This window comes from Emys orbicularis, chromosome 13 (genome assembly GCF_028017835.1).
Source record: "Emys orbicularis isolate rEmyOrb1 chromosome 13, rEmyOrb1.hap1, whole genome shotgun sequence".
Taxonomy (NCBI): Eukaryota; Metazoa; Chordata; order Testudines; family Emydidae; genus Emys; species Emys orbicularis.
Genome location: NC_088695.1, coordinates 35,499,604 through 35,522,811, shown reverse-complemented (window position 1 = coordinate 35,522,811; position 23,208 = coordinate 35,499,604). Strand labels below are relative to the sequence as shown.

Sequence of the window (23,208 nt, the reverse complement as noted above, 5' to 3'; positions counted from 1 at the left end):
GTGGAAGCAAGACCCCCAAGTGGGGTTAACTCTTCAGGAGCCTGAAAGGCTCAGCTGGGCAAAGGTTCTTAGTGGAGACCAGTGGCCTTGGTGGGAGACTGGACAAGCCGTGTGTGCTCTCTACGGGACAGAGCCGGGGCTGCTGCTAGAGCACGGCAGCTGAACAGGCACCGTTTATTCAGTGGACACGCAGGATGTCCTGCTGGCCTGATGCACCCTCACTGCCCTTTGGTCCCCCATGAGCCATGCCAGCTCTGGGCAGATGCCGCTGGCATCCTGGGCTTGTAACTTGCAAGAACGATCCCTAAGAGCAAAGCACCGAACCTCAGGCAGCAGATGGATCGAGGGGCTCCTGGAAGGTCCTCCTGGGGGCAGTGATCTCGGGAGGGGTAAGTTCCACAGGGGCCAGGAAGAGGTTGCAGCCGCTGTAGAGAGGAGGGTTTAATGGGTCCCTTGCTGGCGTCTTGGCAGAGAGGCCCTGGATGAACTGGGCCATGGAGTCAGAGCTCCCCGGCAGGGCAGTGCGTTGGGGGAGCCTGCTTTGTGGTTTAAATGGAGGGGGTCTGTCAGTCCAGCACCGCGTGAGTGCAGGACACAGCCTGAGCCTTGGAGCCCTCTGAGCTTTAACCTGCTCCCCCCTCACCCCGCAGGCCGCACTGTCGGGTTCAAAGAGGATCACTACATGCTGCGGCAGAGCCTCATGGCTTCGGACCACCTGGACACCCCCATGGTGCGCAGCGGCTCCCTGAAGGGCAGGGACACCATCCGCTGGAAGATCAACAACAATGTCCACAAGCCGGGCTTCTCCTCCCACACCACCACAAACCCCAAGGAGCTGAGTGAGTGCTAATGCCGGGGGGGAGTGTGTGTGTGCATAGCCTCCCACTGACGCCAGATGGGAAGAGAGTTTGGCAGCCTTGGGGTCTCCTCCTGGCCCTTCACAATCCCCAGGTCCTAGTTAGCCCCTTTCCCAGGACAGCACCCCTGCGAGGAGACTCCCCTTCCCTTTCTCTTCTCCCACCCCCAAGGAATAGACGCCTGCCCGCCAAAGTATATCCCCTCTCTGTCGCAGTGACTGGGAGGGTCCCCCGGGCCCGCCACCGTGAACATCCCCAGACGTTCCAGCCTAGAACAGCTATTCCAAGCAGATGCCCCATCTCTACATGCTGCCTTAGCTCAGCAGGCTGCTGCCTGGATTCAGCTTTCCGCTCTCCCTGCTGCTGCTTTGGGAGTGGTGAGGGAAATGATCACTCTACTCCTCCATCCAGAGCGGCTGCTGAGCCAGCTCCTTGTGTGGCTGCCTTCCTTGGGCTCTGGCTGTGTCTTGCCCAGCGCCTACTGGTTGCCGGAACTGATGGTCTGAGCACCATGTGAGCCGTCTGAGCCCTGGAAACTGGGCGCTGCTGGCTGGGGTGTGGGCCACCAGAGCCCTGGTGTTTCCTGACTCCCAGCTGTTCACGGGGTGGTTTCTCTGACTGACAGTGAGGGGGTCTGACCGGGGATTTCTCTCTCCAGTTCCTTACGGCATCTCGCTGAGACTGGCCCGGCTTTTCACCCAGAACCTCATGAAACCGGACAGCCGGGAATGTGAGCAGCTGTGCAAGGAGGTGGAGGAGAACGTAAGGGGCCAAACCGCTCTCTCTGGGCTTTGCCTTTTGGGGCGGAGGGAGCCAGATACAGCCGGTGTGAGCTGTGGCTCTGTGGCTAGGGCCCAGGAAAGCCGGGGGCCGGTTGGGTGCAGCCAACAGGGCTGGGGAGCGGATGGAAACAGACATGGATTCTGAAGGGCTCGTCTTACGAGGAGGTTCTCCCTGCCGAGGGCGGTACGGACGAGGGGGAGGCCCTGGGTTCTCTGGCTGGGGTGGTACAGAGAGGTGAGCAGGAGGGTGGGGTTGTAGCGAGGGAGAGGGCTGAGCAGAGCCTGCTCGGTTTGCTGGCAGCATGGTGCCTGCTGTGCTGAGTCCCTGTGGGGCTGTAACAGACTCTCTTGCTCCTTACAGCTGAATGATGTTTACAAGCACATTTCCGGAGTCCACAAACTCCAGCAGACCAAGTTCAGGTGAGTGACCCAGGGACAGAGCGGATGTAGGGGTGCTGGGAAAAAAGGAGGGCATGGGGCACCCAGGGCTGCAAACTCTGACCTAGAGGGGCACCTAAACTCTGCATGGGCAGTTTCCGAGGAGTAATCCTTCCCCGCAGCCCGGGTGCAGTGGTACCCCCAGTACCGTGATGTGAATGCCAGGGATTCACATGCTTGCCAGGGGCCTCCCAGCGTGCCCCCAAAGGCACCACCATGGGCTCTCTGGGCTACTTCTGGCTCCGTACATGGTGCTAAAATGCTACAGGTCTAATCACGTCTCGCTGAAGTCAGTGACAAAATTCCCATAGACTGCAGTGAGGACCAGGTTTTGGCCCTGTAAACGTGGTCTCCTCCTCTCAGCTGGGAGAATCGTTCCCCAAGGTTAACTCTCTGGGCACGTCTGCTATGGTGTCTGGAAAATCTGGGTCATAGGGAGTAGCAGGACAAGTAGGGACCAGTGCTGGGGGTCAGCAGCTCTGGAGGACAAAGCAGAGAGATGCCCTGCGTGGCACTTGCTAGCCAGCGTCCCACAGTATGTGGGGCTCTTCAGAACTTGCAGTTGTGTGCCACACATTGCACAAGAGCAAGGACAGAAACTGGAGCGACAGGGAAAAGTCAGAGGTGGGACTTGAACTCCTGCCTTCAGTGTTCCCACGAGGGTGCTCGGCTGCTTGAGCCAGCGGAGCAGCTCTCATAGCTCTAGCCTGCTATAGACAGACTCTGGGTACTTCGAGACCTTCATGGCACCCCAAGTGGGATTTGGTGGGGTTATTCACTCTTGCTGGTCTGTTTTTTCCCTAGGTTGCAGCCCAATGCCGGGAAAAGGTAGGTGGAGTGTTCATGTGTCTCTCTCCTTCGTCCCTGCGCTCCTCACCTGTGCGAGTGTCTGTGCGTGGCGTGTGTGTATTGGCTGATTGAAAGCTTTGATGGCTGACTAGCGCTGTGAATGGCTGGTTGGCAGAGGCATCTGATTGACAGAACAGGGGCAAGGCGTGAACTCCTTTCTCTCCTCCCCCTGACTGGGCTGCAGGCAGGACCACACGATTGTGGACACAGTGCTCACCGCTCCCCTTTCGGCCAAGACGGAGATCGTGAAAGTGACGGAGAAACACGTGTCTCAGGAGGCTTTCAATGAGCTGAAGGTGACGCCGGGTTACTATACCGTGACCTCTGACCAAGGTAGGAGGCGAGTGTTGAGCTTATTGACCAAGGCAAAATAGGGGTTTGTGAGGAGGGACCCTCTCAGCTATGCCCTTTCACCCTCTCCGCTTGCGCAGATGCCCACGGGATGGTGGAGTTCCAGGAAGGTGTGGAGCTGGTGGACGTCCGGGTCCCACTCTTCATCAGGGAGGAAGACGACGATGAGAAGCAGTTGCAGGTGGAGGCGATTGAGGTCCCCATGGGGACAGCGGCGATTGGACGCAGGCTCGTCAATATCACCATCATCAAAGAGCAAGGTGAAGGGGGTGGAGGGGCGTGTGATAAGAAATTCTCAAACCTAGATTAATAGCTCCTAAGGCCAGAAAGGACCATTTTGATCTAGTCTGAGCTCCTGTACAACACAGGCTGGAAACCCTCACCCAGGGATTCCTGTCTCCAGTCCAGTGATTTGTGTCTGAACTAGATCATCTTGATTTGAAGACAAGAAGGGAAGGAGAGTTTCCCCCAGCTGGTCCCTCCCTTCCTGTGCTGTCCTGGCCAGCAGCCTCCATCCCCACTTAGATGGCTCATGCTTTCAGCAGAAGCCGTCGGTCATGAGGCTAGGAGAGACTTTTTAGCTGGGCGTGAAGGGATAACTCCAGATTTCCTCTGTTCCTTTCTGGGGTTCCTTCTCCCTGACCTTCCTCTTTCACACCCTTTTTTCTTTCTTAACTTTTACGTAATCTCTGAGTGATGCCCCCAACTCCATCTTTCCTCCTGGTGTTTCTTCCTAGAAACTGCACTCTTGAGACTACCGGATCCTCAGGTTTTTTGCAACAGTTTCTTTGCTGATGTCTTTGACAGTATGGTGGCTTTAAAGAACCCAGCTCTATTCTCTCTCTGTGTGTGTGTGTGTGTGTGTGTGTGTGTGTGTGTGTGTGTGTGTGTGTGTGTGTGTGTTTCTAAGAAGCCTCCATCAGATATTTGTTTGTTTCACATGCTCCACCTATCTGACTCCTTTCAGCCAGCAGCATCATCACCTTTCTGCAGCCAGCCTACTCTCACAGCCGCTTCGACCAGGTGGCCAAAATCCCTGTGCGTCGGGAGATCATGGAAAACGGAAAATCCCAGATCACCTACAGAACTCGCGATCTCACCGCGAAGGATGGCAAGGTGAGGACTGTGCTCCTTGGTACTGGCGGATCTGAGCATGGTGGCATGAAACCCAGCGAGTGCGGACCAGTAATTACAGGGGCTGCTACAGCAGAGACAGATCCCAGTCAAAATGAATATACTCCGGGGAGGGGTGGGGCGGGGCGGGAGAGATGTGACCTAGAGGTCTGAGCGCAGAATGGGAGTCAGGAGCGCACGCATTCTCTTCCCAGCTCTGTCCCACCAGGTTTGCCTGTTGGAGGCCTGGGTTTGTGGCTAGTAAAAATGTCGCTCTTTCGGTCATCTTGACCAGCCTTCTGACATGCTTGTGATAATGGACTGTTTGGAAAAGCCGGAATAAACCAGGAAGTTCCCCAGCAGGAATCATGTGCTGGTCATGTCCTGCAAAGCCTCCTGCAGCAGGCTCAGCCTGGAGAGGTCCTGCTGTATAGACTGTACTGCAGGAGTGATAGCACTAGAGAGGGGAGGGTGTGTTTTGTGTTTATATTGCATGAGAATACAGCTATGTGGGTTCCTTTCTGAATCTGCTACAGTACCGAGCAATATTCCATGGCTATGCGGAGGGTCGGGGGGACCACACTGATGAGCTATGTCCTGTGGATGGAGAGGGGGTGGGCACGCTGATGAGCCATGTCCTGTGGATGCAGTGTGGGGAAGGACTGAGTAATGAGCCACGTCCCGAGGATGCTGTGGCTGGGGAGTAATAAACTATTTAGCATGTTCTTTCTAATCCTCTCCCAGGACTACATCTTCGCAGAGGGCGACTTGGTCTTCCAGCCTGGGGAGATGCAGAAGGAGGTGCAGGTGGCGCTGCTGGAGCTGACCGAGATCGATGCCCTTCTGCAGAACCGCCAGCTCAAGCAGTTTGCCGTGGATCTGCTCAACCCCAAGTACGGCGCCAAGATCGGCAAATACCCGCAGACCACGGTGACCATCACTGACCCAGGTGGGTGTGCCACCGGTGAGCCGTGCTTTTCCTGCATCGCCAGGCTCTTGTGCCACGTGCTGCGGGCAGATAGGATGACTCTAGGCCAGGAAAAGTAGTGTGAAGTTGTCACGGAGTGTGGGGGGACTCAGGGCCCTGCACCCCCGGCTCCCTGCGATTCACCATGACTCTCAGCCAGCCAGTAAAGCAGAAGGTTTATTTAGACGACCGGAATACAGTCCAAGACAGGTCTTGCAGGCACAGACAACAGGACCCCCCTCAGTTAGGTCCATCTTGGGGTCCCCGGGCACCCTAGCCCCCCTGGGAGGTCAGAGCCCCGTCTGCCTCCCAGCCATGGTCACTAGCCAGCTCCTCAGACTCTGCCTTCAGCGACCCCTCCCACAGCCTTTGTTCAGTTTCCCGGGCAAAGGTGTCACCTCGCCCCAGCCCCCTCCTGGGTTCTCATGTTACATGCTCAGGTATTCTCCTTCCGTCAGTCTCCCATCCCCCAATGCAGACTATCCTAGCCACACACCCCTGTCAGCATTCACAGACCACAGTAAGAACAGTCCCAGTTCGTCACAGAAGTGTGTAATCCCTACAGTGTGTGTCACCAGTGACATGAACAGATGTGTGGCCTGAGCTACCAGAGACGCTCCTTTCCCTTGATGCCTCAGCATGCTGCAAGTCTGGGTCCTAGCCCCAGTCGGACAGCTGCCTGGGGTCGTTAATGAGACAGGGTGGGTGAGGTGACATCTTTTACTGGACCAACTTCTGTTGGTGAGAGAGACAAGCTTTCGCGCTTACCCAGCGCTCTTCTTCAGGTCTGGGAAAGGTACTTGGAGCGTCACAGCTACATACAAGGTGGAACAGATTGTTTAACATTAGTATTTAACATATATTTCAAGGGACCACTCAAGGTGAAGTGGTTCATTAACACCTCTCCAGTCATGGGGGGCAGACACTGGGGGGAAGGGGGGTATTAGTGGGTTATGGATTGTTGTAATAAGCCATAAATCCAGTGTCTCTGTTCAGTCCATGATGTTTAGCGTCTAGCAGAGTAATGAATTTAAGCTCATCTTCTGAAAGTGTTGTGCAGGTTTCCTTTGAGGATGAGGACTGAGAGGTCAGCTACAGAGTGATGGCTTGGTGAAAAGTGTTCACCCCACAGGTGACAGGCTGTTTTTGCCTTTTATCATTTTCCTGTGTGAGTTCATTCGAGAGCGTAGTGATTGTCTCGTTTCATCCACATAGTTGTTATTGGGCATTTAGTGCACTGGATGAGGTGCACCATCCAGTTGTGATAGGCATGTGTAAGACCCCTGGACCTTGAAAGGTGCATTGTGGGGTTGTTGATGTTCTAGCCGTGGAGATATGTCTGCAGGTTTTGCATGTTGTACTGGTGTATTTAATGATATAGTTTTGGTTCCCCCTAGTGGTAGACATGTGCATAGACGGTATCTCAGTCCCAGAGACTGGGAGGAGTTGGATCATGTGAATTGCAAACCGAAGTGGAATTGGTTTCTTTGTTTCCTTTCCCTGCGGATCTGGGTGCAGGTAGCAGTGTGTTTTGCGGGAGTCGATAAACCACTAGTACTGTCTGCACCGCTAATGTTTTAGTCCCATGGGGCTCCGTGGGGTTTAGATATCTGTGCAACCACATGTGGAGTGGCCCTTCCCGCATGAGCCAGGCTATATGGGTTGTATGACAGGCCGTATCAGAGAGTTGTGTATTCTCCTCACTTGTTGGGTAGATAGTGACAAAGTAATTATTAGGCATGTACTTGACACTGTCATAGCGTCTTCATGGAACTGTGATCCAAAGGAGAAACCGTTATTGGAGCATCATAAAATGCACAATAGAAAAGCCCAAACGCTTCCAGAAAGCCAAGCCAAGCCGAGCAGCTGGCATATTCACGGATTCATTTCTGGGGCACAAGCCCCGCGTGCATCACAGAAGAGGCAGTGTGGCTTGGTGGCTAGTTTCAGGGATAGGACGCCTGGGTTCTATTCCTGACTCTTGCTCTGACTTGCCGTGTGACCGTGTCACATTGCCTCTGTGTGAATCATAGAATACCAGGGTTGGAAGGGACCTCAGGAGGTCATCTAGTCCAACCCCCTGCTCAAAGGGGGACTAATCCCCAGACAGATTTTTCCCTAAATGGCCCCCTCGAGGATTGAGCTCACAACCCTGGGTTTAGCAGGCCAATGCTCAAACCACTGAGCTATCCCTTCCCCCTTGTGGTTAGTCTGCGAAGTGAAGAGGACACTGATCAGCTCCTCAGGGATGGCTTGAGAGCTAATGTAGTAATGGCCGTAAAGCCCTCAGAGAGCTGGAGAAGTGGTGATGTGGGTTGTCCCATTCTCGCTCCGTCCTGCTGAGGGATAGTCACTCATGCCCTCAGGGCATTTCACTCTCCCCACTGCAGAGGTTGTGGATGGCATACAGATCCCAATTGGCCTGGGCCAGTTCCCTCAGTCTCCCAGAGGCAAGCTGGGTGCGCCGCTCAATCCGAACGCCCAAGCTCTAAGCTCCAGGAAAATCCGCTTCAACTGGTTACCACCGCCTGGCAAACCCACAGGGTACAAGGTAAGGGCTAAACAGGTTCCTGGGGTGGGCATGGACAGCCCATCATCCCGGGGCGTCATGGCCACTCCAGTCCAATGATCGTTCATCCTGCGGGGGAGGGGAGAGAAGGTGCTGGAAGATGGGAGGGCATCGTGGGCTTGATGGATGTCCTGGGCGGATTCTCTACGACCATATCAAATCTTATTCAAGTCCAGTAAGGGAAAGTCAGCAAGGGGCTTACCTCTCATATGGAGCCTGTCTGTCTGGTGTGGGGGTGGGTTGGGGGTGGGGTGGCCTTGGAGCTTGTGGAAGGGAAAGAGCGTGTAGCTGGGGAGAGCCAGGCGTAGTGCCAATCTTCCCTCCTTGCCTTTGTCAAGGAACTCGACCCTTAGCTCCTGTGTGTCCCACTTCTCCAACCCTCCCCACCCCTCTCCAGTTCAGCCACTGCACCTTATTCCTTCCCTGACGCATGTCCCGACTCGGATAGCCCACAGTCCTTAGCCCCAGCACAGGGACCTCAACCTGCAGCACCTGCCCTTGCCGCCTCTCTCCCCTGAGCAGCAGCCGGCTAATCGTGCCAGAGCCCTTTCTAAGTTTCCTGGTGCGGAGCCCCCTGGGGACTCGGATGTATTTCCCTTAGATGTGAAGTTACATTTCTCCAGCGGGGAAAGGCCGCTGTGTTCTCACTGGGTGTTGCTAGGAGCATGAGGGATTAGCAGGCAGAGCCTCCTGCCAGGGAAACTGGGGCAAACTCCATCACTTAGCACAGAAAGAACTAGCCAAGGCAAAGCTCCAGAAAATGTACTGGAGGGAACAATCCCACGCTGGGAGTGGGCTGGACTAGTTAGTCAGTGTTGAATGTAGGGTGAAACTCCCCCCTCTGCAGACTGTGCACCACTTATTCTCTCAAAATAGAGTTTCATTGGTGCATGGGTCTTCTCTGACCATTGCATCCTGCTGTGCATAACACTCACTACCCCAGGCAGCGGGTTGCATGAAGTTTGCACTTGGTTTATAATTGCTCTTGGTGGCTGGGAAGAGGAACTGAAGGAGAACAGGGGAGGGGAGAAGTACTTATGGTTTTCCCTTTGATGGTAGGTGAAGTACTGGATCCAAGGGGACCCTGAGTCAGAGGCCAGGCTGATCAATTCCACAGTGCCATCAGCAGAGCTGAATAACCTATACCCCTACTGCGACTACGAGATGCAGGTCTGCGCCTACAGCAACATGGGCGAGGGGCCCTACTCGGATATCACCCTCTGCCGCACCCTGGAGGACGGTGAGCTGCTCCCCCTGGCTTGTTCCCACAGGCTCGCTTGGCGTTTGTGGGGATTAGATCCTAGTGACCAGCTGATGTGGCCAGAGGACACCAAACCCTGTCCCACGTATTGAAGGCTGATGCCTCATTGGAAATGTCTGCAGGACAACCTGATCTTTTAAAAGGCACAATCTGGTGGTCTGCACCCAGGCCTGGGAGCCAGGAGCGTTTGAGTTTCTGCTACCAGCTCTGAAATAGGTGCCATCTGTGGCTTTGGCCCAGTCACTGAACCTCTCCCACCCTGTGTCCTAAGCTGGGACATCTCCGGGTATGTCTACACTGCATCCGGGAGTGAGCATCCCAGCCCAGGACCACAGACTCATGCTAGTGTAAAAACAGCTCCGCGCGCCCCCCCCCCCCCTCCCCGGACTTGAGAGCCCAAGCTGCAGCATCTACATCAAGCTTTTTAGCACTCTAGCCTGAGTCTGTGGACCTGGGCTAGGAGACTCACTCCCTGGTGCAGTGTAGACGTACCCTTATAGGCCTCATTTTTTTAACTGCCGAGCACCCTCCATACCAAGTGATTAAACTCAAGCCCCGTGTGTCCAGGTGTTTTATCCCATTCTCATCACTGGGGGTAATGGGAATATTCCCCTGCTGTTCCCACAGGGTTGTTGTGGGGATGAACTGGTTAATGAACATGAAACATGTTGTGTGAGTGTGTTACAAAGGACTATAGGTCCAAGAGCTGCTCAGCTCCTCATAAATGGAAGAGTATTTGCTTCTCCGGGTACCAATCTGAACATCTTACTTCATCTTGTACTGCCCCGGTCAGTAGCCGGGGATGGCTGTTTTATTAAATCTTGCCAGGAAAACAACAAAAAAGCAGAAGGTCCCAAACAAATGGAAACCTGAAATATTGATCACAGGATTCCTATCGCCCAATGATAGCCGGACGTTTTATGAAGCTCTGAATGGAGCTAGAGGAATACGGGATTTTTCGGTTCACTAGCAATTCCGAAAAATCAAAAGAACAAAATAAAATAAAATTGGGGGTTAACCAAAGCATTTTCTTTGACCCCAAATGTAACATCTCACTTGGGTTTCAAGCATTTTTAAACATTTCTGATTTTTTTTTTTTTTTTAAATAAAATTGACAGGAAATTTTGAAACAAGAAGTCATTTGGAAATGAAAAATGGAAACATTTCATATTTCAAGTATTGAGATGAAAGGTTTAGGATTTGTTTTACCAAAACAATTACACAAAATCGACATGAAATGTTTCATTGCATTTTTTGCCCAAAAAAGGTTTTGCTCGAAAAATTTCACCCAGCTCCTAGTTGTGAACACATCTACTGCCACTAGTGCCCACTTCGTTTAAATCCTCTTTGTTAATGTGCTTCTGAACGCTGTGTACTGCACCTCCATGAGTGGCGGTGGAATAGACCCAAATGGCATCTTTTGTGTCCTTCTATCTCTGGTTTGTGGCTGGCAAGACTTTTCCTTCCACCAAGATACCTTCCTCCAGGGGGCCCATCAGAAGGAACCAAATTGCTGGAGGAGAGGAGAAGACAGCCCATCATGGACATGGGCAGCGATAGGCATATTGGAAGGGTCTAGACACCCTAGGCTCTGTGATGCATTTTCCAGCACCTTCCAGAGCAACTGGTGTAAAATAAGCATGTGGTGGTGCCGCAGTCCGTCGGGAGATCTCCCCGGATCGAGCCAGTTGAGCCACACTTCCCTTGGTCATGTCCCATCACTCACACCCAGAAATATCCAGCCCTCCCCGCATGCTTGTTTCCAACCCCGCCTCTTTGCTCTCATTCCTGTTAGTTCCCAGCGAACCTGGGCGTCTGGCTTTCAACGTCGTCTCTTCCACTGTGACTCAGCTGAGCTGGGCTGAGCCTGCTGAGACCAACGGGGAGATCACGGCCTACGAAGTCAGCTACGGACTTGTCAATGAGGACAACGGTAAGAGAGGGCTCCTCCTTGCCGAATGGTCCTGTAGAGGTGTCTCCATCGGACTGAGACGCTAAGACCTTGGCAGAAACAGCCAGGACCCGTCCCCAGTCATTCGCTGCTCCTACCCCGGAGCCATGAACTGGGGTTGGGAGCAGCCCACGTTACGATGAGTGAGAGCACAGGCTGCTGGGGAGGTGGGTGGTGGTGGGATGCCAGAGCCCAGGACAGAAGTTCAGTATTAAGGACATGGTCCTGTGAGGTCCTGAGCACCCTCAGCTCCTGCTGACCTCATCTGACTTCAGTGGGCGTTGGGGATGCTTCTCACCTTGAACAGTCTAGGGATGATGCCCTGGGAAACCTGCTCCTGGAGGCCCATTTCCCTGTTCGTTTTGGGAGCTTCCCAGAAGTGAAGTTACACCCTGGGAAACAGACACTGAGGGTGGCTGACTGCATGACCGGTAACATCACCCGCCTCTCTCCTGGCACCTGCGGCCCAAGTCTCATTGAGACCCTTGGCCTTGGGGGGCTCCATGGAGCTTGCCAGACAGGATCCGGAGGGCGCAGTCTGGGACTGTCGCGAGGAGGACGGAGGTACTGATGCAGTGCAGAGGCCGTCTGGGAGCAAAGCACAGTGATGAAAGCAGAAGTGAGCCCTGTGAAGCAGGGTTGCGCTGAGCTCTCCCACTGCCACTCCTAGACATGGGCCCAAGCCACAAGGTTCAGATGAACAGCCACAATTGTGGAGGGTTCTGTTGGTTTGACCCATTGATACAGGCCAGCTGTGAAGTTCAGGCCTGGATCTCGACTCTGTTTGGGGGAGTTTGGATCCAGGGGTTTGCTTCTGGCCCATCTCTAGTCATTTCTTAGAATGCAATGGCAGGTGAAACCCGCACTGTTTGTATCGCTCTTAGGAAACAGCGAGACTCCTCCTGCAGGTTGGCACGGACGGGCTCTAGCTCTGCTCTGAGTCCCTCTGCTGACAGGGTTAGGGGCCATGGGGGGCTGATGACCCATGTGCTACTGTGTGAACTGGATCCGAACTCAGGATCTGATGGGTCCTTCGCTCCCCAGGCCAAGTGAGACTCTCCCGTCCGTCTGCAGCGCCCCCTGTGGATGTGTTGGGAGCAGTGTCAGTGGGAGACGAGGGGGTGCTGGAGGCAAGGATGGTCAGCATGATAGCTTGGAGGATGGAGGGGAAAAGAGCTGGGACTGCCACAGTGCCATGAGCACACCAGCTAGGCAGCTGGCCAAGTGACTGAGCTGCATGCACAGGACAGACCCTGCAGCTGCAGCGACCACAAAGAAAAGAGCGGGTGCGTGTGTGCAGAGGCCGGGGTGGGGCGGGATGGGGCGGGGGGGTCGCTGGGCCTTTGTGCTGTTTTCCCTTTCAAACGGGAGAGCAAAGCCGCCTAGCCCAATACAACCGAAGGAGCGGGGAGAGAAGAAATGAAGAGAATTGTGTGTGTGTGTGTGGAGAGAGAGAGAGAGAGAGATGACCTTGCTGGATGAGCGTGTGCTTCCTTGCAGTTCCCTTTGGGCCCATGAAGAAAGTTCTGGTTGAGGAGGCGAAGAAGCGCATGGTTCTGATTGAAAACCTGCGGGAGTCGCAGCCGTACCGCTACACGGTGAAGGCCAAGAATGGAGCCGGCTGGGGGCCTGAGCGAGAAGCTACAATCAACCTCGCCACACAGCCCAGGCGCCCAATGTCCAGTGAGTGCTTCTACTGGCCTGGGCGCGTGGGGAGTGGGGCTTGACTACTCTCTCTCCCTCCCTCTCCCCGTTTTAACTTGTCTGTGTCCATGCTAACATGCCTGTCCCTATGGCATCTGGGTGGGTGGTTTCCCTCTGGCATGGGAGGGCCCCACACAAGCAGGGTGTTTAATGGCGCTCTCTGCCTGCCCCTCGCAGTTCCCATCATCCCCGACATCCCAATCATCGATGCCGAGGGCGGCGAAGACTACGACAGCTACTTGATGTACAGCGCGGATGTGATGCGCTCCCCGTCCGGCAGCAAGCGCCCCAGCGTCTCCGACGACTCCGGTACGTGCGCTGTGTTTTGCAAAGAGTGTTTTGTTGATTTCTCTTGACAGCTTTGAACACTGAGCCTCCCCCGGGAGAAGGGGAGTCGAGAAAGCAAACCAGCAGAGAACCTCCCTTCCGAACGAGGGAGTGATTTACTAGCCACAGGATCAGCACAGATCGTTTTTTGTTCCTCATTCTGCTGCGACGGCAGAGAGAAGTCCCAGCTCTGGGAGGACCATGCAGATGCTGAGCTGCCACCTTGCTTCTGTGCTGCTGCTCTGAAGAGCAATGGAGGCTCAGCCTCCACCAGGCACAGTTGGGTAGGAACTTTGCATCCAGAGGTTGGGCCTCTGCCCGTTGCCATGAGATTAGGGTACAGCGCACAGTCCTGACCTCCTAGCTCCTGGGGATGTTTCTTAGTTCAGCCGTTAGGCCAACGAGAGGGACCTCAGTGGGTAGTGGAGCAGAGACATTTCAGCTAATAGCTGCTTAAGACCCAGAAGAACCCTAGTGGCCCATGGTATCTGGTTCTCTCCCATTGTGCTCTAGGGGTGTCCCACTGGCTATGTCAGGGCTGCTAAGGTGAACGTGGCAGAGTCTCAGCTTGGAATAACTATTTCAAATGGGAAGAATGAAAGCGACTTGTAATGTGGAGCTGGGGCAACTGGTGTTGCTGGGGCAACCTTACAGGAGACCTAGGCTGGAGCAGGTTCGACAGTGGCTGGAATGAGGCATATCCTGTCCTGTGCGCTCGCTCTCTCTGTTTCAATCTGCTTTGGGAAGTGATGCGTCCTTGCAGAGAGTAGAGTGTACGTGTAAGGACAGCCCCACGGTGGCCAGCGTTGTGTGCACCTGTGAGCTTCATGGAGTGAGGAGGCCGCTCCTGAGCATGGGAGGACAGTTCTATCCAGCAGTGCCTGTGATGGGGACAGGTGTGCAGTGGGATCGCCAGCCCTGTTCTCAATCCTGACGGAAATGGGGTTGGAGCTCTGGTCTCCCCAGGGCTGGTTGAACCCCTAGTGTCCTGTTCCCTCCATTCTCCAGCTCTGTCCCGTGATCTCTGCACAGCAGTAGCCCATCAGCGGGTTTGTCACAGGAGGCAGATGCAGCTGCTCCTGGAGGCTGACCCCAGTGTGCAGCAGGTGGCCTGATGGTGGCAGGTTCCCCACTTTGCCCCTGCAGGCCGTGCCAATGTGAGTACTTAAATTGTTCCAAAAGGCTCCAGGTGGAAATATGTGCAGCTGCTAGGGGAGGACTTGGACCTTCGCCGCATCACCTGGAGGCTCCCAGCCGAAATGATCCCCCGCCTCTCTAGCAGCAGCTGCTTCTCCTCGGACACCGAGGGTCTCCTCCACGAGGATAGCTCCCATTCTGAGCTGTTGGACAGCGACACAGCCAGCGGCAGCCTGACGAGGAGCGCGACGCCCCGGCCCCAACCAGGTGAAGGCCGGCTTCTTCTGCAGTGAATGTCGTGTCTCGTCCTTCTCCGAGCCAAGAGCGTGGAACTGGGCCCTGCCCCCTAACATCCCCTCTGTACCCACATTGGTGTTGGCATGAGGCACTGGTCACATGTAGTAGAGTCTGCTTGCAAAGTGTTGTCATGGTCTGTCTGCTCAGGAGAGTGCCAAGGTAACGCCCACCTCGGGCATGGACTGGGAACCTGCTAGGAGCTCGCTTCTGCAATAGGCTCGGACCCTTAGGGAAGGAGCAGATCAAAACCATGTGAAGCCTGTAAGAACAGCCGCCTCCAAGGGGCCACTCCTCATCTTAAGTAACTGCTCTGAAGTAACCCACCCAGGTTTCCAGTGCAAACCTGCAGGACTATTATTGAGAGAGCAGCCTCTAGGAGGCACCTGATTTCTGCTGCCCCTTTGGGTGGTCACTTAAGAGGGGGTTCATAAAGACCATTAACGGCGGGATTTGCTTTTCAGGTCCGGCTGAGATGGGCTCCAATGTGAAATCTGTGGGAGCTGCCTCCTTCAGTTGGCATTTCTTCTTCTTTCGTTAAGACAAAATATAAACACGTGCTGGGATCAAGAGATCTGACCGTTAAGACACGTGAGGTTGGACCTTAGCAGCCCCCCGACAAGCTGAGCTCTGGAGTTACCTTGGGCACTGCGGGTCGGTTGGGTATTGTGCAGGGGGTGCAGGTTCCTGTTTGTTTCCCCTGCTGCTGGCTGTGCGGTTGTCACTTGTCTGAAGAGCCGGAGTTATGTTCTCAAACAGCTGGAGAATAGGACAAAGCCGATGCAGGAGGCATGGAGCCGTGGTATGGTCCCGATGCCTAGACTGCAATTGCTGAGACTGACTGAATTCAATCTTTCCCAGAGCATCTGCCGAATGGCCGGATGGATTTCACCTTCCCCGGCAGTGGGGGCACCCTGAACAGGACCTTGAATGCTAGCTATAACCAGCTGACCTCACACATGCACCAGGAGAGGAGGCTGATGGGCAGCTCGTCTCTGACCAGAGATTACAGCACAATGACCTCAGGATATGGTGAGTGTCGGGGGATTGGGGCCCTCCCCTCTGCTCCGCCATAGCAGGGACCTGTCTTCCTACCCTCTACCCCTTACAGCGATCTTGGGTCACACCAGCCGGGGGCTCCCTGTACCTCTGCCTCCCAGAGCTCCCTCTCTCCACACTGAGAGGGCTACCTCTGTGCATCCCCCCAGGGCACCCTGAGAAAGGGGGGGCTGCCTCCATGACTCCCCTCCCCTGAGCTCCCTGGGAAAGGGGAGGCTGCCTCCATGGGGCCCCCCCAGGGCTCTCTGGGAAAAGGGGGGCTGCCTCCATGGGCCCCCGCAAAGCATTCTGGGAAAGGGGGGCCTGCCTCCATGGGCCCCCGCAAAGCATCCTGGGAAGGTCGGGGGCTGCCTCCATGCCTCTTACTCTATCTCCATGGTTACTTTGCAGCTCGAATTGTCTGAGAGTCGGTCTGGCAGTGGGGACGGGGCTGGAGAAGCCCTTTTCATGCTCTCCCTTAAGGCACCCCTCTCTGTACTGGGGCCCCAGCACACGGGCTGCTCTGGCTTCAGATGCCTTCAGTGGTCTCTCTCTCTCTCTCTCTGTTTTCCACTATCCTGTAGACCAGCCAGGGAGGATTCTCCCTTCCATACATGAAGATGCTGGCAGGATGGCCCTGCTGCCCCAAGACGTAGGTGTCAGGAGCAGGGCAAAGGTGAAGGGTTCCTACGCCAGCAATGGCTTTCGGGATTCTATAATCATGACTGATGGGCCCACTGGGATTGCCAAGTATATAGGTACAGCCCACGGCAAAGCCTTGTCCAGTGTCTTCGTGGGTGTCTCCCCGCAGTCATGCATCCCATAACCAGCCCATCCACCCGTGAGCTGTCTGCTCCTCTCCTCCACCGGCTTTGTGTGTATGCTGATCTGTGCCCCTGACCCTGGCTGCGCCTTCACCACGCCACCTTTCCATTTGCAGGGTTCATTGACCTCGTTAAAGCCATGTGAGCTGATTAACCCACCCCGCGCTCTAACGACTTCATTGACTCGCCGTCCGCGTCCTGCCCTCTTCGCTCCTAACAAGCCGATCATTTTCTGTCTCTCTCCACAGGCCTTGGGGGAGAATGTGTGCCCAATGCAAAACATCCCTCCGAACCACGCTAGGCAGCTGAGCCCTAGAGTGCCTGGCATTGAGGTGCTGGAGAATCTGCTCATCATTGCATCCATTTGCTGCCATGAAGGCAGTGGTTAAGGGATACCCCTTAATTCTTCCCACCTTTTGGTTCTGGAGGTGCTATTTGTAGAGAGAGCAGGGTGGGCTAATGAACTGAGCATCGGGCTGGGAGCCAGGAGCTCCCAGGGTCTAATCCCTCGTCCCCCTTTGACTCACATGAACCTCTTTGCCTCAGTTTCCCCATCTGTAAACCAGGGATAGCAATACTCACCTCCCGAACAGCTTGATTCAGCTGGGACATGTGACTGCAAAGCAGTTTGAAGATGATGGGGGAGGATTGCAAAGGCATAAAGGGTAGTTAAGCACCTGAACCCCACCGAAAGCCCATGGGAGTTGGGTGCTTAATTCCCGTTGAGTCTCCCCCTTGAAGTGTCACCCTTGATGAGTGGCTGCCGGCACGGAGTGGGGGGAGGTCAGAGAGAAGCTGGCGGGGGAATGAGCAGCTAGGTAGGTGAGTGTGTGCAAGATAGAGGAGTGGCCAGTGGGTTAACTGTGGATGTGCGAATGGGTAGGGACGGCTCATCCTTCACAGTACCTCTGTGCCCTTCTCTCCGATGGGGGTCTCTGATCCCACCCCCACCCCATCCCCAGCTTGCATGCAGCAAGGCTCAGGGCTGTTAGATGGCTGCTCTGACTCCCCTTCCCCCTCTCCCTGCGCAGGCCTGTCAGGCAAAGCACACACCCTAGGGTGCATTCCCTCTTCCCCCAGAAGGCCAGGAGTCCCACTCACTCCCAAGATGTCCTCGAAGCACCAAGCCGCCTGGACGTGGTGCTTCAGGGGGAGTGAGTTTGGCCAAGCCTGGCCCCAAGCCTGCTGGGGAGCTAAAGGACTGGCAGGGAAAACGTCTAGATGTTCTCAGAAATCCCTTCGCTCCCGTGGCTGGAGTCAGGGTGTTGCTTCTCCAAGTCCAGAGACTGCAGGGCGCCGTTGTCAGAACCCATTCGTATACCGCTTGACCCCATCCTGGCTGCTCAGCTCAGCCCCCAAAGCCCCTCCGGGTAGGTTCTCGGCAGATCCGGCCCGTGGTTGCGGAGAGGACGTTTTGCCACATTCTCCCTGGACTGTAAGGACCATCACACACTGGGGTGTGTCTGTTTCTTTTCCCCGCTGCCTCTCGCCTTTGAATCCAAGGTTGTGACTTTCCCTCTTTGCATCAGATTCCAGAATGGCCCTGGGCGTCCCTGACACTCCCACCCGCCTGGTGTTCTCTGCGCTGGGGCCCACCTCCCTGAAAGTCAGCTGGCAGGAGCCGCAGTGCGAGAAAGAGGTGCAAGGCTACAGCGTGCAGTACCAGCTCCTCAGTGGAGGTCAGTGAGCCCTGTTCGGCTGACGGCTCAGCCCTGGGCATGGAACGAGTCTTCGTGGTACAGCATGGGGCTGGGAGATCTAGAGCGGAACCCGGGTTCCACTGAAGCCAATGGGAGTTTTGCCACTGATCTGAGCAGAGCCAGGATTTTAGGGGGGGGGTCTATTCCCAGCTCTGCCACAGACTTCTTGGGTGGCCTTGGGCAAAACATATATCCTCCTGGTGCCTCATTTCCCCCCCGTCTGGACTAGCTCAAATGCCCCCCCCCCCACTCTCCCCAGTGTTGAGGACTTGCTCGCTGACATCTGTGAAGTGCCGTGAGCTATCCGGGTGGAAGGTGATGGAGGATGGGCCTGAGTCTGATTCATTCAGCCTCCTTGTTCTCTATTACTAATTCTAGTCAGTGTTTAGAGCCCGTCGCCTCCGGACCCTGAGGTGGATGCTGGAGAGACGCAATGGCAAACACAGACGTAGAGTGGCCATTATGGGGGTAACCGTAGCTACCATCCCAACGCTTCCCCCAGCCCACCCTCACCCCTCCCTAGCCTGTCGCACTGAGTTCAGTGCTGCAGCTGGGTCTGGAAAGGAGCCAGATAACCCTGCGATCAATGAGGGCAGAGTACCCAAGCTCATAGGACTTGTCTAAAGGCAAAGGGGTCCTATCACATGGGTCAGGCTATTGGGGGTTTGGAAGGATTCCCCCCATAAACACAAACACAGCCCTGCTGTAGGTGGCCACCTGCATTGTAAGGTCACATCCGCTCCGTGTACAGGCCACGGCCAGAGGCAAGAGAACAGGCTTGAGGGATGGTTGATCTGCTCTGGTGTGACCGACCACACACACACACACACACTGCTCTGTACTGCGGCTGCAGCCCTGCTGTTGTGACTGTTAGGTGGCACCTGTCTCTCTCCTTCCTCCCCCCTTCCAGGAGACGTGTACAGACTGAACATCCCCAACCCCACTCACAACTCGGTGGTGGTGGACAACCTGCTGCCAAACCACTCCTACATATTCAAGGTGAAGGCCCAAAGCGAGGAGGGCTGGGGCCCCGAGAGAGAGGGCGTCATCACCATTGAGTCCCAGGTGGACCCGCAGAGCCCGCTGAGTCCTGTACCAGGTGAGAGGGCCCGGCGCTGGCTTCACTCCATTCCCGTCTCCTTGTGGCTGGGCAATGAGCCGCGGGACCCCGGTGCGGTGGGTTCACACACTGCTCCACTGCCCGGGGGGGGGGGGTATGGAGGCCGACCTCAGGGTATGCTGGGGGTCTGGGGCATGGTGGCAGCACCCCCATGTCGAAGTTTAGGCTCTGTAAGCTCCCAGTTGTTGCTCCTTCACTCCCCCTTTAAAATGAACACCCCCCTCTCTCCTTGAATGCCGCTCCCCAAAGTGCCATCTTCATTGCACTATGCAAACAGCCGAGACTCCCAGCCCATTACAGCAGTGACCTGCATAGACCCAGGCTGCTGCTTCTCTCCCCCAGTCCAGCACTGACCTCTCGCTGTTGCTCCTGCAGGTTCACCGTTTACACTGAGCACTCCTAGTGCGCCAGGACCCCTGGTGTTCACTGCCCTGAGCCCGGACTCACTTCAGCTCAGCTGGGAGAGACCCCGCAAGCCCAACGGGGCCATCCTGGGCTACATGGTCACCTGCGAGATGCTGCATGGAGGAGGTACGTTCTCGCTCCGGCTGGGCTGGAAACAAGCCATTGGAGAAGTGACAAATTATCCCTTTGCTGGGGCTAAAGCGTAGCACGTCGCAGCTGCAGACCTGATCCAGGAACAGAGCCTCCCGCTCCGTTCAATCCCTGAGCAGCCTTAGTGGGGAGGGCTGGGCCTGAGACCCAGCCCTGTACTGAAATGGGGATCTTTCGACAGAGAACCGGGGATGTCATAAGGGGGGGATGAGGGCTGAGACAAGAATAAAGTGGGGCAGGGGAGAGGGTGGTGGAAACTGCAGGAGGGTAGCAGCTGGGGGGTGAGTGGGGAGGAAGTTGGTGGGAAGGATGGTGGGCTTTAGGGAACCATTGTATTCTCTCTCTTCATACCGTGCTTCCATTTGGATTAGGGGAACCCAGGAATATCTATGTGGAGGGGGACAACCCAGAAACCTCCCTGACCGTGCCCTACCTGAGCGAGAACATCCCCTACAAGTTCAAAGTGCAAGCCAAGACCACCCAAGGGTTTGGGCCAGAGAGAGAGGGCATCATCACCATTGAGTCTCAAGATGGAGGTACCACATTTCTTGTGTATATGTGGGGGAACAAAAGACAACCTGTGGGAGATGGCAGTCATGGGAAGAGCCAGGAACTGGGTCAGGACTCCAGGGTTCTCGTTCCACCTCTGCTGGTGAAACAATTTCTGTGCCACAGTTTCGCTATCTGTAGAATGAGGATAATACATATCTTCCAGGGGCAGCAAGGTTTAATGTAATATTTATAAGGGGCTTTGAGATCCTTGGGTGAGAAAGGAGTCTGAGAACTTATTACTTTATTGCCAACCTTCTTCTTTCGATGACTGTGCATCCCCAAGACCCAGCAGCCACCTCACAGGGTCTTTCAGCCTCCCAATCTCTCGTGAGCATTCTTCAGATTTCTTTCTTTAAGGGCTCCTAATGGAACAGTATGACATAAGCTCTCTGCCTAGTGGTATAGGGAGAGGGTCGTTGGCGTTGATTGCTCAGTGACGGGTAGCTAGGGGCTCCATGTGATCGTACAGCTCCTGCGACATTCCCCGAGCTGACTTTTCTCCTCTTCTCTCCAGGAGCTTTCTCACAGTTCGGAGGGCAGCAATACATGAGAGAGGAAGTGTACAACCTCCCCGCGGAATACAACACCACCACCACCATCAGCCACTCCTCTCTGGAGCCCTACTACACAGGTAAGGGCTTCCTGTCTGGAATGCTTCAGTCCCTGGAGACGGGGCAGATTGTTGTACGGAGTCACAGTCGTTGGTATCGGCCAGTGCAAGGAAGGTGCCTGGTGTAGTGAATAGTTACAGCACAATCCTGACTGCCCATAGATCTCAGGGTCCTAGCTCTGCAGACATCCAGGGAGGGGCTATTGGAGGGCTCCTCAAGGCTATTCAACGCTATAGGCTTTCAGCAGGGTGGGCGAAAGGAGAAAGAGAGAGGAAAAATGAACAATTTAAAAAATTGTATTTAAATATCCCCATCCCTTCACCCCTCTGGTGCCAAGGGGTAATGATTTTGAGACACAATAAATTGCTGTCAACGGGAACTAAACCAACTCCTCTCTGTCCTCGCTGCAGCACTGCCTCCCCTAGTACTGGGTGGATGCCAGTCTGAAATGCGCCATGGTTGCATTTCCTGAACGCAGCCCAGGTCCCGCTGTGGCTGACGGCCTTCATGTGGGGTCCGGGAGAGAATTTCGTTCCCAACACACAGGCTAGGGCCCAAAAGCTACTGCTCCTCCTGCAGATACCTGTCTGACAGTCCAGCTGGGATAGAGCCAGGGCAGCACCTCACGTAGGCCGTCATGCCCACGGCTGACCTGCTCCTCTTGTTGCAGATGGCATGTTGATGACCACCCAGCGGGTGGAGAGCAGTGGCACCCTCACCAAGCAGGTCACCAAAGAGTTCGTCAGTAGGACCATGATGTCCAGTGGAACACTCACCAAACAGATGGAGCCACAGTTCTTCGAAGACTGAGCTGGGGAGAGGCTGCCAAAGGGGTGTGCATGTTCAGACTGCAGAGCTTTTCAGGCAGGCTCATGCTATGGTCAGCTTCCAGGCTCTGGGCCGCCGTGCCCACCTAATCTCACCTGGGCGTAGAACTGCAGTGGCACTTGACACGCTGGTCATTCCTTTGAAGCCCACGCCGTGGAGGCGGCACATCAGCAGATGGGGTGGCAAGTGTGTGATTGGCATTTGGAGCGCTCCGTTTCCGGGCTGGCCGGCCTAGGATCTCCACTGAGTGGTCTGTCGCAGAGGCTTCTCAGTGCAGGGTCATTGGCCAGCCGTTTCTGGAGTCCCGTGTAGTATAATCCTTACCTGCTGACTTTGTGTGTATGTGCTGCCTACCCACTCTCACATGGCTGGCCTCCTGCTGGGAGTCTGCACTGGGCTTTGGTTTGTATTTAAATATCCAGCTCCCCCTCTGTCTTGTGTGCTACCTGTCATGCATGGTCACTTTTATTTTTCCAACCTGCTGGCTCAGCCCTGCTTTTCCCCCCTGTTCATTTCACCAGTGGGAGGCAACTCCATTGTGCTCTGCAAATGTGCACAGTTCTATTGTTTATGAGCCCGTGTTGCAATGTAGATGGTCAGGGTAATCGCTGCATGCCTACCGCACCTGTTTGTGTAAAGCCTCCTGCTGCTAATGTGTGGTACTGCAGTAACAAATTATAGCCTTAATTTGCATAGCATTACCCACAATGCTCTATGATGCAATTTTGCTGAACTCTTGTACAGTTTTCCTCATATATATAAATATATTTTATTATTTTATAAAGAAACCTATGTAAATGAGAGCTACAATGAGCATTAAAGACACACAGCTTTTGGGAAACATTTGTAATAGCAGAGACTGGTTAAGGAGCCTGATCCAAAGCCAATGGGAAAACGCCCAGTGACTTCAATGGGCTTTAGATCAGTACCTAAATCCTCCACTGTTGATTTCTGCAGTACAGCAACCCAACCTCCTACAGCATCCCAGATCGAGGAGCTTGTGTACTGCAAAGCATACAACAGTCCAGTCTTACTGTAGCTACAGCGTACTCTTGGGCGAAGGCCAAGTAAAGCCTGGAGGACTACAAGGGAAGAATCAGAATTGCTAGTTCAGTGGCGTAGGATCGGAAGAAATGTACTATAAACGGGTAATATTTTTGTTTTGTTGAAAGACCAACTTGGTTATAAACCTAAGACCCCAAATCCTTATTGGTGTCACTTTCCCCACAGTGGAGCTTTAGTGCAGCTTAGACAGATAACATTGCGTGACTTGTAAAGGCCTTTGATCCCCTGCCCCAAATACTCCCTGTAGTGTATTACATTCCACTGTCACCCAGTAACTACAAGGTGACGGCAGAGAGAGAAGTGGGGGCGGGACAG

General features: G+C 54.8%; 1 protein-coding gene across 1 annotated transcript in view; it reads left to right on the top strand.

The window, feature by feature from the left end:
* The window catches only part of ITGB4 (integrin subunit beta 4), a 39,547-nt gene extending 17,737 nt beyond the window's left edge, over positions 1-21,810 (top strand). The window contains exons 20-40 of the mRNA XM_065415319.1: positions 651-839; positions 1,516-1,619; positions 2,001-2,059; positions 2,882-2,905; positions 3,111-3,259; positions 3,358-3,537; positions 4,245-4,393; positions 5,135-5,339; positions 7,748-7,908; positions 8,986-9,166; positions 10,983-11,120; positions 12,639-12,821; positions 13,020-13,151; positions 15,462-15,632; positions 16,223-16,396; positions 17,992-18,141; positions 19,073-19,261; positions 19,658-19,813; positions 20,209-20,373; positions 20,904-21,020; positions 21,671-21,810. Of these exons, the coding sequence (XP_065271391.1) occupies positions 651-839; positions 1,516-1,619; positions 2,001-2,059; positions 2,882-2,905; positions 3,111-3,259; positions 3,358-3,537; positions 4,245-4,393; positions 5,135-5,339; positions 7,748-7,908; positions 8,986-9,166; positions 10,983-11,120; positions 12,639-12,821; positions 13,020-13,151; positions 15,462-15,632; positions 16,223-16,396; positions 17,992-18,141; positions 19,073-19,261; positions 19,658-19,813; positions 20,209-20,373; positions 20,904-21,020; positions 21,671-21,810 (3,116 nt within the window). The remainder of the gene's footprint in view (positions 1-650; positions 840-1,515; positions 1,620-2,000; positions 2,060-2,881; positions 2,906-3,110; positions 3,260-3,357; positions 3,538-4,244; positions 4,394-5,134; positions 5,340-7,747; positions 7,909-8,985; positions 9,167-10,982; positions 11,121-12,638; positions 12,822-13,019; positions 13,152-15,461; positions 15,633-16,222; positions 16,397-17,991; positions 18,142-19,072; positions 19,262-19,657; positions 19,814-20,208; positions 20,374-20,903; positions 21,021-21,670) is intronic.
* Positions 21,811-23,208: the final 1,398 nt, after the last annotated feature.